The 18,113-nt window shown below is 38.6% G+C and overlaps 1 protein-coding gene and 1 non-coding gene across 7 annotated transcripts in view; both read left to right on the top strand.

Annotated features, from left to right (window-relative positions):
* The window catches only part of HECW2 (HECT, C2 and WW domain containing E3 ubiquitin protein ligase 2), a 392,336-nt gene that overhangs the window by 356,315 nt on the left and 17,908 nt on the right, over positions 1-18,113 (top strand). For all 6 annotated transcript variants that reach the window (XM_012454051.3, XM_012454049.3, XM_064373220.1 and 3 more), the window contains 7 exons: positions 1,418-1,570; positions 3,712-3,810; positions 7,151-7,280; positions 8,843-8,989; positions 9,645-9,759; positions 12,791-12,876; positions 13,893-14,005. In XM_012454051.3, coding sequence (XP_012309474.2) covers positions 1,418-1,570; positions 3,712-3,810; positions 7,151-7,280; positions 8,843-8,989; positions 9,645-9,759; positions 12,791-12,876; positions 13,893-14,005 — 843 coding nt within the window. The remainder of the gene's footprint in view (positions 1-1,417; positions 1,571-3,711; positions 3,811-7,150; positions 7,281-8,842; positions 8,990-9,644; positions 9,760-12,790; positions 12,877-13,892; positions 14,006-18,113) is intronic.
* LOC135273757 (small nucleolar RNA U13) lies at positions 14,548-14,652 on the top strand. The gene has a single exon (XR_010341566.1). It is a non-coding gene; the product is annotated as a small nucleolar RNA U13 (small nucleolar RNA).

Below are 18,113 nucleotides of genomic sequence, written 5' to 3' on the forward strand. Positions count from 1 at the left end.
CATCACACAATCCTAACACTGGACAAGACTCAGATTTTTTTTTTATTAAAAAAATGCGGCCAGGCGCGGTGGCTCACGCCTGTAATCCCAGCACTTTGGGAGGCCGAGGTGGGTGGATCACGAGGTCAAGAGATCGGGACCATCCTGGTCAACATAGTGAAACCCCGTCTCTACTAAAAATACAAAAAATTAGCTGGGCATGGTGGCGCGTGCCTGTAATCCCAGCTACTCAGGAGGCTGAGGCAGGAGAATTGCCTGAACCCAGGAGGCGGAGGTTGCGGTGAGCCGAGATCATGCCATTGCACTCCAGCCTGGGTAACAAGAGCGAAACTCCGTCTCAAAAAAAAAAAAAAAAAAAAAAATGCAATGATGCCCACAGAAAAAAATTCAAAAATAAGAAAAAATAAGATAGTGAGAGAAAAAAGGAAGAAGGAGAAGAAGAGTCTTTCATAATCCCTCCTCCACCCCAACTTCTCAGTTGCCTTCATTCCTTTTGAGCATTCCTTCCCTATCCTTGAGGCCACGTGTATACTTTTTATCATAGGGTCGAAGTACTTTATATTTTTTATTTTAAATTTGGCATATCACATTGCTTTACTGCAAACTCCTCCTTACTTTGCATTTTTTGCTCTCGGCATTCTTGGCCACTTGTCATTCCTCAAACCTAACACAATCTTTTCTTATACTTCAACTTGACCCTGACATCTTTGTGAGTAAAGTAGAATTTATACTGTAGCTCAGGTGTTAGAGTTTCAGCCTCTTTCTCCAAATGCCTTCCTTAGGAAGCTTTAGGCACCCTTATTTTTCTTCTCTGTAATTTTCTTTGTGTTTTATAATTTAAAGTTTTCATTTGTACCCTATCACTAAATTTTTTGCTTCTGATCTCCCGAGGGAGACTTGTGTCTGTAATGTCTTATCTCGAATTCACAGAAGTATCTTCATTCTCCCATTTAAAAAGGTTTCATTCAGACAGCCATGAGGACTCCATGTCCTGTGAACATATGTAGCTGATTCCTTCTGGTTTTACCCTTTTAAATAAAGCTTTCTCATTGTGCTACCTTTTTGTATAAGCTCGCTCCTGACATTTGAAAGATTTACCTCTTTATACATATTTACATAATCAAAGTATTAGCATATTGCATATTGTATGTATTAGAATATTGCCTATTGTATGCCTGTTGTGTGATGTGTGGCTTAGTTTTAGATATGCTCCACATAAATGTCCATTTTACTAATCTGGGTCAAGACACAATGAGATCAGAAACTATGATCATTCAGTTTGTTTTGGATGGCTCTGGTATGTGGACAATTAGACTTGTGATGAGCATTCTGTGGAAACTTGAGCTCTGGAGAAAAAGTGCTCAATATCTTGGAAAAAAAAGTAACAGATTATTCTTTTTGTGGGTTTTTGTTACAGGCTGGATTACAGTGGGCCTTCCAGAGAGTTTTTCTTCCTGGTATCCAGAGAACTCTTTAACCCATATTATGGCTTATTTGAATATTCAGCAAATGACACATACACAGTACAAATAAGTCCTATGTCTGCTTTTGTAGACAATCACCATGAATGGTAAGTATTTTTTCCCTCAACACTTTTCTTCAGGTGATTTTCTATGATATTAGTTTTTTTATAGAACCCACATTTAAACATTAAAACATTTTTCCCTTGTGTAAAAGCATATTTTCAGTTAAATACCTCATTTGACTCTTGTTTTTATTGTCAAATTTAAATACACAGGCAGTCTCCAAGCTAGGACTAGATCTGTTGATAGCTGGAAATTGATCTGTTCCATAAGGTCAATTTAAGTAAGGTGGGTAGAATTCAAAAGGTATTTCCCATTGCAAGAAATAGATGAGTTTCTGGTGAGATCCCTAAATTCCCCTCTGCACCTTTGGGTGCCTGTGAGCTCTAATATGGGGTCGGGGTGAGGAGGGGAAGGGCCTGACCCAGAGATCAGACAGCTTCTGGAGTAGCCCTTGGGGAAGTGGCTGCCGTGGGAGGAGGAGATGGGGCAGCTGGAACTCTGGCTGGGGCAGTGGGGCTGGTGGGGTGACCTGGGGATATTGATAGTAGAAGGGCAGGAGTGGGGAGTCACAAGCAGTGGCCACTCACCGTATTAGCCATTTGAAGTTTGTAACCAGTTTTTGCCTCTTTCCTAATTTCTCACACAAAATCAAGGAAACTGATTTAGGGTTCCCATCTGAAGATTATTTATGCTGAAAATCCCAAATTACACTCTTTCCAAATGTCCTTATCTCTTTTTAAAATCCCTACGTTTATAGATTTTAAATATTTGTATAACCCCTGTTTACTTATTCCTTTCATTTTCCCTGATCGCAACAAAGGAAAAGCTTATTTGAATCATGAGATTAATAATTGGTGGGTGGAGAGCATTAACTTTTAGGAGTTACTCTTCAAATTAGCTTCTGTTTAGCTGCAATTTGGAGTCCTTCTAACTGTGACTATTATAGTTGTGCTAAATAAATAGAAGTAAAGCGAAACCATACTGCTGGACATTGTTCTTAAAACAGCTGCCTAATACTAAAATTACAAACTTACAGTATGAATCTCAGTATGGATTTATACTTCTGGGAGGCATCAGATTTTCAAAAACCTAGAAACTTGAATCCTTTTGAAAGAGAAAGTAAGTTTACATCTCAGGCAACAAATCCAGTCATAACAAATATATTTAATAAAGTTTCCAAAGTGATTCAGAATAGAATTGAGCCTTGAAATTTTAGAGAACAGAATGTCCCAGAAGGAAACTCCCCCAAATGTCCATGTGCATAATTCTTGAATGGTGAAAGTATCAGGAATGGGGCTTAAGAGAGAATAAGGATAGTAGCTTTCTCGATCTGAGACAGGGCTTTTCCTCAGAAGAGAACTACTGAGTTTGTATTAGAGAAATCCTGCTAATATTCATGCACACACACTAGGAGGGGATAGCATTTTCCCCACCTCCAGAGGTCTCATCTGTCAACATCTCTTAGAAGTGGTTTGGGGAAATTTCTCTGAAATGCTCACAAGGGATTCATGAATGTAGTGCTACATTGTTGACACGGAGTGAAGGGGGAGCAGGTTCTCTAAATATGAGTGAAATCAATTCTTCAGCAAGTAGGTATGAATTACTGGCTATATTAGCCTGTGCTTGCTATAAAGAGATACCTGAGACTGGTAATTTATAAAGACAATAGGTTTAATTGGATCATGATTCTGCAGGCTGGGGAAGCATAGCACCCAAATCGCTGGGCTTTGGGGAAGGTCTCAGAGAGCTTTTTTAATCATGGTGGAAGGTGAAGGGGAAGCAGGCACATCACATGACAAAAGCAGGAGAGAGATGGAGAGAGGGAGAGTTGAGGGGATGTGCCACACACTTTTATATGACCAGATTTCATGGGAACTCACATGACAAAAATAGCACCAAGCCATAAGGGATCAGCTTCCATGATCCAAACACCTCCCACCGGGCCCCACCTCCAGCATTGGGGATTACAGCTCAACATGACATTCAGGCAGGGACAACTACACAAACTATACCACTGGCCTGATGAAGACACCGCCCATGGTGCATACAAACTCTCACCACCTAGTAGGCAATTAATATTGGAAAAATTTACATGGTTAGAGCTGGAAGGCATTCCAGAAAGCAGATGGAACCACCTAGAAACTGCTCCGTGACATGTAAACCATCTCATGCATTTCCTTCACAGGTTCCGGTTCAGTGGTAGGATCCTTGGTCTTGCACTAATACACCAGTATTTGTTGGATGCCTTCTTCACACGGCCCTTTTATAAGGCTCTTCTCAGAATGTAAGAATATTTTTATTGCTCGTGTAATTAGCATGTAAAAATGCAGCATTTACTTTATTGAAAAAAATCTTCTGTCAAGTCATTGTTTATCTGTTCACAGTCTCAAATCTGTTGTTATTAAATCTCATAGTGGTTTAGATTTCTGAAACTAATAATTTCAAGTATGATTCCTGTGTTTTTCCTGCCTGTGACCTATTTAGCCCCCAGAGTTTTAGTTTTGCTCTACCCTAAAAAATTTATTCTCATTTGTTGCAACATGTGTTTCTTCAAAACAATTGTACTTCCAACACAGCCCTGGAATTCCTGTGGTGTTAATGCAGATAATTAATAGAATAGTTGTGGGTTAGTCTTAGAGACTCAAAGCCCCCCTCTCCTTTATGAGATGCATTTCATGTTTGGCTTGATGCAAATTTTTAAATATTTACTCCAATCTTCATTCCCCTTTGTTTTGGTTTTATTTTTTCTTTTTTGTCAGGGGTGGACAGTACTGTATTTTTTTTAAACTTTATCTGTGCCCTTAGTAATTTATTATAGAAGATGAAAATTCAGCATTCACAGAACTTTTTCTTCATTGTTAATGAAAGATTGCAATTATTGTAAAGTGTAGGGCTAATAGTTTCTGTCCTATAATCAGCAGTCATTTACAAGGCTGAGCAGAAGGCAGTTGTCTGTGGGGTAGTATCTCAAATTTGCAGTGAGAAAGCACTGAATTATCACTGGGCTCTGTCCAGCTTATTTTTTAATTGAGGCCATGCACCTGCTTACCGTAAAATGGAAGCCCAGACTTCAAGTGAAAGCAAACAAAATGCTTTTTGTGGGTCCTTGGGAGGGTCAGTAGGAAGACTTTTGCATTCCTCCTTGTCAGTGTCTTCACAGCTGTGGCCATTTTCTGTCTCTTTGATTCTTTGTGGCCCACTTTGCATCTTCCCATTTCATTGCCTTATCTCTTATCTTCTTATTTAAGCTTCCTGAAAGAGTATTTTATACTGGCTGTCTACACTTACCTCAAATTCACACCCTCAACACACTTCAGCCTGGTTTCTTTCCCACCTGTGGAGGCATTTAGAGAATACTTGTTAGTCCATATCTTATTGGATCATGCTGCTCCTTCTGATACTGTGTGCCACCCACCATCACCACCATTTATTCTTGGATCTTTCCTCCAGAGCTGGCATCTATGACACTTTACTTTGTGAGTTCCTTTTTTAATTTTTCTGTCTCTTTCATGAGCCCTTCTTCTGATTTGCCCTTAAACCTTGGTGTACCTGAAGCTTCTATCATCAGGTCCCTGCTTTTCTCACACAGTGTGCTCTCATAGGGGAATTTCTTCACCTGTCTTATCTCCTCTGACTCCCAAATCTGTACTCTCAGTCTTGATCTCCCTTAAGGTGTAGCTTCACTTGGTCAACAGTCCATCAAATACCTCCACTCAGATGTCTTACAAGGACCTTAGAATCAACATGGTTAAAACTAAGCTCATCAAGTTTCACTACCTAAACATACACCTTCCCCCATGTGCCCAGTTACAGTTAACAGTACCACTGTTCTCAGGTCACTCTGATCAGAAATTGGGAGTTGCCCTTAAACAGCGATGACAGATACACAGTTGATGTTCTACTCTTTCCCATCTCTACTCCACCCCATCATTCCTAGGGTAGAGTTCACAAATCACTTGTACTTTTTCCCACTGAACTCATTGTGGCTCTGAAACCTTTTTAACTTACAGTACTTAAGCCTGGCAATTAATTACAGTTGGTTTTGACATGAGTTCATTTCTCACCCCTATTTTAGATATCCTTCTTTATACTCCCCCAGTAAAACCATTTCCTGATTTCTACATGTTTGCCTCCTAAATGATTTTCAAATTCATTTTCTTCTCTCCAACCTTAATAACCCAGCCCTAGTTAGGGCCCTTATCTTCTTTTTGCCACATTCCTGTAGTGCTCTATTGATTGATCTCTACCCTCTAATGATAACCTTCTCATCCCACCCCATTTTAAAGAATCCTTCGCACTGGGACTTCCAGAGGAATGATTTATATTTTGCAATTCACGTCTGTCTGACCATGTCACACCTGTCTTAAAATCTTTTGGTAGTTCCGAATCACCAATCTCCTTAGGGTGACATTTAGACCTGCTCCCTTTCTGGCCTCATTCTCTGTCTTGAGGTTAACTCTCTCGAACTGCTCATATGCTTGGAGTTTTCTGCACACTTCCATGACTTTGTATTTTGTTCATCTTATTCTCTCCTTCTCCTTTCTCTTTCCCCTTCTCCTCCTTCATTTATTCCTTTTTACCTCTTTTGCTTTTAAACATCCTGAAAGATTTAATGTAAGCATCATCTTCTGCAAAAAGCTTTTCCTGACTCTCTCGGTCAAAGAGAATGCCCCTCATCTGTGCTCTTACAGCTCCCTGTACCTACCTTATCTTTTGCTAAATTGAAGTGTGACACACATTTTAAAAGTACATGAATTTAGAGCGTTACCAATCTTATGTTATCACTTATCACTTTATATTATCTTGTTTGTGTACCTGGCTCCCCAACTGACCCATTAGCTCCTGAGGTAGTGAGTATGCATTAAGTAGCTATTCAGATGTCTGGTACATACTTGATGCCTAATGAATGTTCAGATTGAACTGAACAAAATGACCTTGAAATTGGGCTCTAAGGGGAGTGTAATTTCAAAACAGCTATAGCAAATCAATGACTGCCACTGTACAACAGGGCCATGGAACAGTAACTACACCTCACGTAGATCCTCTTTCTGCAATTAAAAAAAGGTGGGGGAGAAATATACAAAGCCGCTCCAATTTAAGACAAATTCTGTGGCTTACTGTTTTCAGAATAAGAACTATGCAGAAAAAGGGGATATATGTGAACATGAATCACAGAATCTAGTCTTTAAACAAAAAAAAAAAATTGAATATATAAATACATAAATAATTTCAAATTAGGATAACAGTATTTTAAGGTAGTATAATATAGCCAGAAAGAGTACTGGATCCAAGTTGTCCACCCAAGTGCCAGTTCCTGATCTGGCATTGATGATGGATGACTGCAGATGGCACTCATTCTTTGCACCTCCAATTCTGCCTCTATAAAGAAAGAGGCAGGATCAATGATTCCTGTGGCATATTATGTATTTAGGACTTTCTAATTTTATAACCAATTTCTGAATTATTTCACTGGTTTAATTACTGTCTTGGACTAAGAATATTCTAGAAGCCACTGCCCATTTAGTGGCTCTTGTTTTTCCTCTTTAATTATTAATTTCTTTCCTTATGACTCTGGGTTTTTGCTAACAGCCATGCCTACATATTTGTTTCTGTCTGTCATCTAGTTTGTGTGACCTGAGTGATCTAGAATACCTTGATGAAGAGTTCCATCAGAGCCTGCAGTGGATGAAAGACAATGATATCCATGACATCCTGGACCTCACGTTCACTGTGAACGAAGAAGTATTTGGGCAGGTGTGTGTATCTGCACACCCGGTGCCTAAGTGTGGTAACTGAAGGCTATTGATAAGTGAAGAATTAATTCCATGGCTAAGATCAGATGCTTATTTATTTGTGGTTTGTTGGGTGATTTAAACTCAGGATCACACACAGTTATAATAATTGCAGTTACAAAGGTTAGAATTAGTGCCAACTGCAGATTAAGATGCTGTAAATTACAGATGATGATAACCGTTTATGTTGTAAGCAATCTTCTTTTTATTTCCAACTAAAATATCCCCCAAAATATGAGAATGTACCTTATATAGAATACAGTCCACACTATTGAATTTTTAAATTGGCATTTATAGAATTGAGGCTGGGCATGGTGGCTCACACCTGTAATCCCAGCACTTTGGGAAGCTAAGGTGGGAGGGTGACTTGAACCTAGAAGTTCAAGACCAGCCTAGGCAACATTTTGAAACTCTGTCTCAACAAAAAATACAAAAGTTAGCCAGGTATGGTGGCACACACCTGTAGTCCCAGCTACTCAGGAGGCCAAGGTGGGAGGGTCACCTGAGCTGGCGAGGTTGAGGCTGCAGTGAGCCTAGATCATGCCACTGTACTCTTGCCTGGGGGACAAGAGTGAGACCCTGTCTCAAAAACAAAAGAAAGAAGAAAGAAAAGAAAGAAAAAGAAAGAAAGAAAGAGAAAAAGAAAGAAAGAGAGAGAGAAAGAAAGAAAGAAAAAGGGAAGGAGGGAAAGAAGGGAGGGAGGAAGGAAGGAAGGGAGGGAGGCAGGGAGGGAGGGAGGGAAGAAAGGAAAGAAAAAAAGAGCCAAAATTGATTTTTTTGAAGCTAAGGGAACAAAAACAATGTTTTGGGGAAAACTTGAAAACAGAATATATTGATTTTTTTTTCAAAATTGGTGGAAGAGAATGGAAAATATTTCTTCTAGAAATTATATACTAGTTTATAAGAAATATTCTTATTTAGGCATTAATATTTAGCTGCTTTTTTGAATTCCATGTGTTTTGAAAAAGCAATTTAACATTCACTTGACTGTAATTCTGCTTCCTTAAAGTAAATCTTTAGGTATAGTCAATTCTGAGAAATTTGTGAAAATGGGTTTTGTCAAACATTCAAATAGTAGCAGGCTAGTATCTGGAGCCACTTCATCTTTATTTTAAAACTTAACCTGTAGTACCAGCAATACGTATTTTTTTAATCACCAAAGCTTTCAAGCATCAGTTCAATGCCTAGTTTTTCCTAAGTGCATGTGCTCCGTGAGTGCCTGGGGCTTCACCGCCAGCTTGTGGGATGCACCTAGGGCAGGGCTGGAACAGGTAGCTGGCTGATTTCAGCTCATTGTACTTTACAAGTGTAGACTGTTTCTGCTGTATTTACTGTTGCTTTTTCTATGTGAAAAGTTCAGTATTTTTTCTTATGTTTCAAGAACACCAAGAAAAGCTTAATTCACTGTTACAAGAGATCATTGAAATAAATGTTATGAACTGAATGTTCAGCTCACTGCTAGTAATGTTGTTACAGCATCAAGAGTATTGCTTTATGGTCATTCTTTCTATTTTTTAATCTCAGATAACTGAACGAGAATTAAAGCCAGGGGGTGCCAATATCCCAGTTACAGAGAAGAACAAGAAGGAGTACATCGAGAGGATGGTGAAGTGGAGGATTGAGAGAGGTGTTGTACAACAAACAGAGAGCTTAGTGCGTGGCTTCTATGAGGTAAAGATAATCAGCAGTAGGAGGAGTTCGCAGTCTGATATCAATGAGGCTATAATCCATCTTATTGCACTTTACAAGTGTAGGCTGTTTCTGCTGTGTTTACTGTTGCTCTTTCTATGAGAAAAGTTCCGTATTTTTCCCATATGTTTCCAGAGCACCAAAAAGAAAAAAAAAAAAAAAGCTTAACTCACTGTTACAAGAAATCACTGAAATAAATGTTATGAACTGAGTTGAAGTAGCATTTGTTGATTTAATGACCACTAGGAACATTTAAGCCATCTATCTTTTGCTTAGATACGGCTAATCAAATCTCATGCTTGCTATGTGAAATAATTATATCTGAGGGTCAGAATGAGTTGGCATGTATTTCATGTGACGTTTTCTGTAGAAACACTAGGTATTTTCCTAAAGGTAGACGGGACCTAGATGAATCAGCAGTCAATTGTAAAACAAAAATTCTGTCAAGGCAAATCTCATCAACCTTATACTAAAGAATACCTTATATTTGTAGGGAGCGTTACAGGTTTTCAAGTACCCACACAAGGTACACACATATTATTTCTGAAACTCCGTATGTCCTCTTTTCTAAGATTTAATTACAGCTGATATTTCTCCAGGCTCTTAAGCCATGCCTTGTACTCTTCTTGTTCCACAGGTGGTGGATGCCAGGCTGGTATCTGTTTTTGATGCAAGAGAACTGGAATTGGTCATCGCAGGCACAGCTGAAATAGACCTAAGTGATTGGAGAAACAACACAGAATATAGAGGAGGTGAAATTTGATTTATAGATGGCTAGATTTTAAATTTAAAATTAAAGGAAGGCATGGTTCAGCTTGCCAACTGAATATAGGACAGGCAAAAGCACTTGTGCTCTAATCATAGGTCTGATGCAGGCTCCCTTGAGACCTTAGGCAAGGTACATTCTCTTCTTTTCCAAGTTACCTCATCTGTCAGATGGGAGAAGGACTGTTTACACACCATCAAAGGATGTCGTAACTCTTAATTGTTGGGGAGGAAATGTGACCATAAGAACATTAATTAATTACTTTATGATGTTGTCAGTGAAACACCATTGAGCTAACATCCAGCTAGTCAAACTCCACCTATTTCATTTTGTTTCTAAAACTTAAAAAAGCACACCCTTTGAGCTTCCTAATCAGCACAGTTTTCTACTGTTCACTGCACTACTTACCAGTTGTAATTCATAGTCAGAACACTTGAGTGGAATAAGATACAGTTCCCAAAATACAACATTATTGGAGAAGTTCTAAATTCAAGCATGAATTTCAAGTGAAAAGAAGACTATAGTAAGATTAATTAAAAACTGTACTATCTGACACTTCACCAAATGGGAAGCTTTAAAAGTGACATTTCTGCAGATCAGTACAAATTATCAATTAGTAACTGGGACCAAAGCCATTGAAATTTGAGTGTTAAAGCAATACTTTGCAAGCGACCTGATGGTAACCCAGAGTTAATGTTTTATCATATCATTTTAAGCAAAGAATACATTTTCTGAAATTTATCACTGTGTTAGAAAGCCTTCAGAAATTCATGACAAATACCAGTTGTTTTCTGGTTTGGGTTTTGTTTTTTAACTCAAAGTTTAAGAGGTTGGAAGTAGTTCTGAACTTGGAGAATGAAAAATACAAACTTAATGTCACTGAATTAATCACTTAGCAGAATAAATTGAGAGCTGAACCGTTCTTCAGTTATCTCTAAGTTGAACCAGATACATTTTTTTAAAAAGTAGTTTCAAAAGTTTGGATTTAAAAAGTGCCTTAATGTTTGCTAAATTGCTTTTGGTTATGCCTGTGCTTGCCTCTTCCAGCTCATCCCTGCACCACAGGCTGGTCTTGCTCATACATTTAATCTGAAAGTCTGTATTTAATTGCAGTTTCCATTGCTGTGATTTTCTGAAGTCCAATTGCTGAAATAAGTCTTTTCCAATTTGCCCTGTGTATCATCTATATATGGCTTTGGTTATTGTAACTTTGTTAACCCATCGATTTTTACTGAGAGCACAATTTCTCTGACATGCTACATAACTTACCTTTTACCATGAGTATTATTAGTTCATTGTCTCACTCTGTTGCCCAGACTGACTGGAGTGCAGTGGCGTGATCTCGGCTCATTGCAACCTCCACCTCCTGGGTTCAAGCGATTCTCCTGCCTCAGCCTCCCAAGTAGCTGGGACCACAGGCGTGCATCACCATACCTGGCTAATTTTTGTATTTTTAGTAGAGATGAGGTTTCACCATATTGGCCAGCCTGGTCTTGAATTCCTGGCCTCAAGCGATCACCCACATCGGTCTCCCAAAGTGCTGGGATTATATGCATGAGCCACTGTACCCGGACTCAGGAGATTCTAATAGCAATGCTTTATGGAATCAGCCATTTTTGTATTTCCATGGCATAAAATTTTATTCACTGAATCTGACTAATCAAGGACCCGTTTCTATGGTTATTGTAAATCTTATCAAATAAAATCTTTGGGAAAGAGTAGAAAAATGCTGAGATCCTCAGCTGCCATGTTTGCTTACCCAGCTACTTGGCACTGAATAAAGAAGCAGCTGTGTGGCTGCCACCTGCCATATGTTCGCACACCAGCTGCTAAGAGAGAGTATGATGAGACACATTGACTCTTCCTCCTCCAAAAGGTTTGGCACAAATAGCAAAAGGGAAGCAGAAAAGGGCTAATTCATAAGGTCAAAAAACTTTAAAGCTACAAAGAGCCAGTGTGCTCTTTTGTAGATGAGAAACTGCTCTGTACCAAATTGCTAGTCTTCACCAAAGTCTGGGCATGGGCCATGTGTCCTCATGTGCAATCCAGTTTTGATCACCCTTCCCTTCAATTCTTTTTTTCTCCAAAGGAGACTAAACATAACTGATGAAATAGTAAACAATAAGGTGAGATTCCTCCAAAATCCTACAACTACTGAAATGTGAGGAAAAATTTGGATTAAAATAATTTCTACCCACCTGCTATTCTGGACTACTAACTCAGAATTAAAGTAGCATTTGTGCCCATTGACTAGGTCTGTTCATTGGTTTGAAACACTAAATCCTTGTTAGCCTTGTCTCTGAATTTAATTTTTTTTCACTGAAAGGTGTTTGGAATCTACCACCACTGCCCATGAAGTGATTCCTTTGACATTTTCTTAAATTCTACTAAAGTATGGAATAAAAGTAAAATTAAGTTGGCGATTATTTAGGATTTATTGAAGGAATTAAAGGTCACTTTTCCCTGTAGTAAATCAATGTGAAACTAATTTGATTTTAAAATATGACTGTTACAGATAGCTTTTAAGAGCACTTGCAATTATGTATTTATTTCTATAAATTATTTGGTTAGTGTGTCTCCCCTCTACCAGAAGCCCTGGGAGGGTTTTCTTTGCCATTATTCTCCCAACATTAGTACAGTTGTTGGCATAGAGGCATTTGAAAATTATTTCTCATATGAATGACTGAAAGAGTTAAGTATTTCCAGTAACAACTGTGATATTTTACAGAAATGCTATGGTTAAAATAACTCATTTGTTGTTCTTCTCTTTACTAGTTTCATTTAGTGACCACTAAATGAAAACAGAGACCTCTTGGTTTCACTTAGCGTTGTTTTTGTCTAACTTTTGACATTCATATGATCATATATACAGTATTATTCCTTAGTCTTAAAGTATAGACAACTTTTAAAGAATCTAAGAGGATGATTTATGTCTGGGAACTCTTTTGTGTCACGTATCTTGGTGGCTTAATATAGAAGAGTCAAAGTAATATGGGCTTTTATTATTGGTTTGGTAGGATACCATGACAATCATATTGTAATTCGGTGGTTCTGGGCTGCAGTGGAAAGATTCAACAATGAACAACGACTAAGGTTGTTACAGGTAAGATGCCATTTTTAATCTTTTAAATATATAAATATGATTATTGTTGGAAATGTATGTTTTTAATAACTGCTAATTATTCTCCATAAATACATACCATGTATATCTGGAAATGTGGGAAACACCATTTCTAGACTCCTAATTGCATGGTTATGTGACTCCATGGCTATTCAGAACATCTCCAGCCAAGTTAAAGCATTTCGTCAGAATTGTAGGGAAGTGTCAAGTCCAGTCCAAGAATCCCAGTAACAGTATCTGCCTTCAGGACAGTTTGGTCCCTTCAGCAAGAGGCACCCAGGATACCCAAAGTGCAGGCCAGCATCCTTAGCAGCAGAAAGAAATAATCTTCAGTCCTTTAAAAAGGGATGTAGTTAGTTGATAAACAGTCCTTTCTTCTCTTTCATCTAACTTTCCACAAATCTGAGAAAACAGTGACATTCAAGAGCACTGAGAAAACAAACTTGTTTTTTTATTTGTGGTGTTTATGGTCATCCAGGACAATCGCTGGTTGGTTGCAGCTAAAGAAATACCAAACATGAGGGAGCCTCTGGATGCTCAGGCAGAGCCTTACAAGAACTCTGGATCTTAGCTCCTTTGGGTTAAGGGTCTGGGCCTCAAAATTGCAGGCCCAGACATTCTCTTTTTTAAAATTCATCCAACATTGATCAGGGACTGATGCTAAGTAGACTCAGGTTAATTGATATTAACTAAGACTATTCATCTATGGTGGGAAATGTGCCTGGTTTGAGCTTCTGAGCTGGTCAGCTGCATCAGGTGCTTTATTTTCTACAAACCCTCCACATCCCCTTTCCCTTTATCGTGCACAGCCCTTTCTTAGTATTCTCTTCTGGCTCTGTGTCAGAATTGTGTTGTGGTTATTCCACACCTATGAAGTTTTGTCTTCAGAACTCTCCTGCCTACTCTTCTTCAGGAGCGCTGCCCGTGAATGACGTGATGCCTTTCCCGGCTGTTGGTCTCTGACTTCACCTTCTCCTTCTGTTTTCTTGGGTTGACAGTTTGTTACAGGCACATCCAGTATTCCCTACGAAGGATTTGCTTCTCTCCGAGGGAGTAACGGCCCAAGAAGATTCTGTGTGGAGAAATGGGGGAAAATCACTGCTCTTCCCAGGTAAAATATGAAATAACATTTCTTTACTGTCTCAATGTTTGGGGGAGACATTCATTTATGTATATATTGATTAATTACTGCTTTTATGCTAAAAGTTTTGGAGAGTGGAAAAAACTTTTAGAATGAAATTCTCCCTGATAACCTTTCTAAATGAAAGGGAAAAAAAAGATCTCTCTGGTCACACTTAAAATACATGCATCCATATCTTAAAATACAAAACACAAAAGCAAAGCATTTGTTAGCATCAGTAAAGCAACATTGGTTATCATGCTTGTAGCTTATGATTGTGGCTCTACTCTAGGTGTTTGCAGAAGCTTGAGTTTTAACTTTATAACTATTTAGAATCTCTTCATTAAAAATTATCATTGTAGTTTCTAAAGAACATTAAATAATGTGGATGTGCTCTAGATCTCTTTAGCCTGTATCATACATGTCTTAATTCCATGTTCTCTGCGTTGTATTCTCATTCATAGTAAGATCACATATTTTCTTAAGGTAGAAAAAAATGATTTGCGTTGCTGCTAATAAAAGCAAAAGAACTGATCCTTTTGCAGTTCATAAGTGTGATAATTGGGTGTTCATGCGAATATGTGAGATGTTGCCACCCTCAAACCTTATTATGACATCTGCACGTTACCCATCTGACATGACAAAGAAAAGCAAGGACTAGTAAGGTAGTATTTGTGAAGACAAAGTGTTTGAGATTGAATGGAGAAAACTGGAGCTGGAGCAACAGAAAAAAGAGCAGATGAACAAAAGAGGAATGAAGGAAAATTTGTTTTAGAATTCTTTTATCCAATTAGTAGTCATACTGGAGCATTTTTAAGGTAAAAAGGACATGAAATTGCCTCTAACTTTACTAATAATACAACTATACTCTAGAGAGATTAAATGATGCTAGGTACTCCAAGATGTGAGCCTAAGTATAGATGACTTTGAGAAACCTGTTTTATTGGTGATATTAGGTGATATTTGTGATATTATACAAGGTGATATTAGGTACGCAAGTGATATTAGGTATCCCAGATGTCATCTGTTTCTTTAAGTACAAGCAACTGAGCCATCTGTTATCAAGGTTTTCTTCGAATTAGCAATTGAAAGATGCCAGTTCTTAAGAACTGTATTGTCAGCATCAACAGATGAGAAAAGTGGGTGCTGAAAATACAAATGGAGAGAACGATAAATAATGACCCCTCAAGGGCTTGCCTGAGCCTCCTCGGCGGCCCTGCACGCATCACAGTCTATGAATAGGCACTGCATCCAGACACCTAAGTATTACTTGGCACATTTGATTTCCAAATCTGGGAGACTGTGATTTCATTATTTGAAGAACTAGTTCATCTTATTTATGCTTAGATAATGAGTTTTCTCCCCTTCAACACATAAATTAGCAGATTTAGACTATCTGAATAAGGCTTTTTACTCTTCTGAGAAACTCTTTAAGAATTTGCATTGAAGAAGAAAAGGGCAGATTAATGGTCACCTTTTTGTTGATATCTCTTTCTGTCAAGCCATTAAAGTATATGGAGTAAAGTGTAACAGTAAGCAGGTATGTCAACTGGTAATATTTAATCACTGTAATTTTCACCAAACCCAGTGGGCAGAGACAGGTAATTTGATATAGACCTGGAGCTTTACCTTCAGAGAGACCTAGGCTCAATGCCACCTCTGTTACTTACTTGCAGTGGGGTCTTGGTGAAGTTGCATGATCTTTCTGAGTCTCTGTTTCCTCATCTACCTTGTGATTTTGAAAGTCTGAGGATTATCTGAAATCATTTATAAAAAACACTTAATACTGCCTCTGGCCATGAGTAAGCGTTTAGTCAGTGATAGCTGCCATTGTGATTTCTGTCACCATCATTTGTAATACATATAAGGCAGGACATTTGCATATTGGATAGAAGGCAGGGGTAAGAGTTAGAAGGCCTAGGTTCTAGTCTCACCTCTGCCACCAGCTAACTTTGGGACCTTAAAGATCAATTCATCTTTGAGCCTTGGTTTTCTCATCCGTACCAGGCCAGGAGGAGGTAGTATATTAGGTTGGGTTGAGTAAGAAGTAACACCGAAGAGTTGCTGAAGAATCTTGAGGGTCAGGCTGGATTTGCATTTCTACTTCTCCCGGAGCTCCAGGAAGTTCATGTGCTAACTCATTGTAAACGGTGGGGTTCTTCATTATTGTTGCATACGCACAGTTGGGTAACAGGCACTGTGCTTTCTTCCTCTCTTCACGATGATCTAAGGTTGCTTCTACATTCCTAGTTTTACCCAGGTTATAAAACAGCACAAATAAAGATGGTCTGAGGCACATTGAGGAAGCAGCCTCTTTTCATACCCTCTCTGTAACAAGTGCCATCTTTTGGGGTCTGATGAGGAGAAACAGTTACTTGGCTTTTCTGCTTCAGAGTTGCAGCCACCATATGTAACCCAGCTAACACGCATGAGCACAGATCTAAGCCCTATGACACAACAGTTACATCGTCCTAAGCAAGACCCTAAATCCATCCCTCTAAGGTAGGAGTAACAATGTTCAGAGTATTGTTGACAATTGTAAGATAATGTATATGAAAGTCTTAGGAATACTGTGTTTACTTTGTTCTTTTTTGACTTTTTATCCTGAGTCTTTAGTAAGCCACAGTACTAAACTATTAGTTTAATTTAACTATTAACATTGGCTCCACAAAGAAAAAAGCACATTTGGAGGGAAAAAAAAATGAAAAGAACTTCATTGCATGACAGTATAGTTATATGAGAAGCAACTTCTTCACTGACAACATTGTCATCACCCTTAATGGAATGTGGGGCATTACTTAGGTGTAAAAAAAGATCTGTAAAATTGGTTCTGGTCTAAAGAGATTCTTTTATATTATCAAGTCCATTTCTCCTACCATCAGAGCAGATACACTGAAGTCATTTTTCTGCTATTTGTTGATAGGTATAAGTTGCACAACTGAAGAGCTGGTCTGTCCCAGGCTAGTCAGCCCCAGTGTATTTCTTTTTACCATGGGTGAAATGATGTTTAACATTTAAATTGTGACATTGCACAAAAAAATAACAGATGCTGGTAAGGTTGCGGAGAAAAGTGAATGCTTATACACTATTGGTTGCAGTATAAATTATTTCCACCAGTGTGGAAGACAGTATGGCAATTCCTCAAAGACCGAAAAACAGAAATACCATTTGACCCAGCAATCTAATTACTGGGTATATACCCAAGGGAATATAAATCATTCTATTATAAGACACATGCACGTGCATCTTTATTGCAGCTCTATTCATAATAGCAAAGACACAGAATCAACCTAAATGTCCATTAATGGTAGACTGGATAAAGAAAATATGGTACATATACACCATGGAATACCATGCAGCCGTAAAAAAGAATGAGATCATGTCCTTTGCAGGAATATGGATTGAGCTGGAGGCCATTATTCTTAGCAAACTAACACAGGAACAGAAAACTAAATACTCCCATCTTCTCACTTACAAGTGGGAGCTAAATGATGAGAACACAAGGACACATAGAGGGGAATAACACTCACCTGGGCCTAATGGAGGGTGGAGAGTTGGAGAATGGAGAGGACCAGTAAAAATAACTAATGAGTACTAGGCTTAATACCTAGGTGACAAAATAATCTGTAAAACAAACCCCCATCACACAAGTTTACCTATAAAACAAACCTGCACATGTACCCCTGAACTTAAAATAAAAAATGTTACATTGTACACACTGGGAGAAAAATGGATAGATGTCCTTCTTACTTAAAAAATTACGTGGTTCGTGCCTGTAATCCCAGAACTTTGGGAGGCCAAGGCGGGCGGATTATTGAAATCAGGAGTTTGAGACCAGCCTGGCTAACATGGTGAAACCCTGTCTCTACTAAAAATACAAAAATTACCCAGGCATGGTGGCACATGCCTGTAGTCCCAGCTACTCAGGAGACAGGAGAATCACTTGAACCCAGGAAGCAGAGGTTGCAACAGTGAGCCGAGATCGTGACACTGTACTCCAGCCTGGGCAACAGAGCAAGACTTGCATCTCCAGAAAAAAAAAAAAAAAGAATCCCCTAAGAAATCTGACATCATCTTGTGTTGGGCATGGGAGTTTCTA

Source organism: Aotus nancymaae, unplaced genomic scaffold (genome assembly GCF_030222135.1).
Source record: "Aotus nancymaae isolate 86718 unplaced genomic scaffold, 86718_ANA_hifiasm-v0.15.2.pri h1tg000008l, whole genome shotgun sequence".
Lineage (NCBI taxonomy): Eukaryota > Metazoa > Chordata > Mammalia > Primates > Aotidae > Aotus > Aotus nancymaae.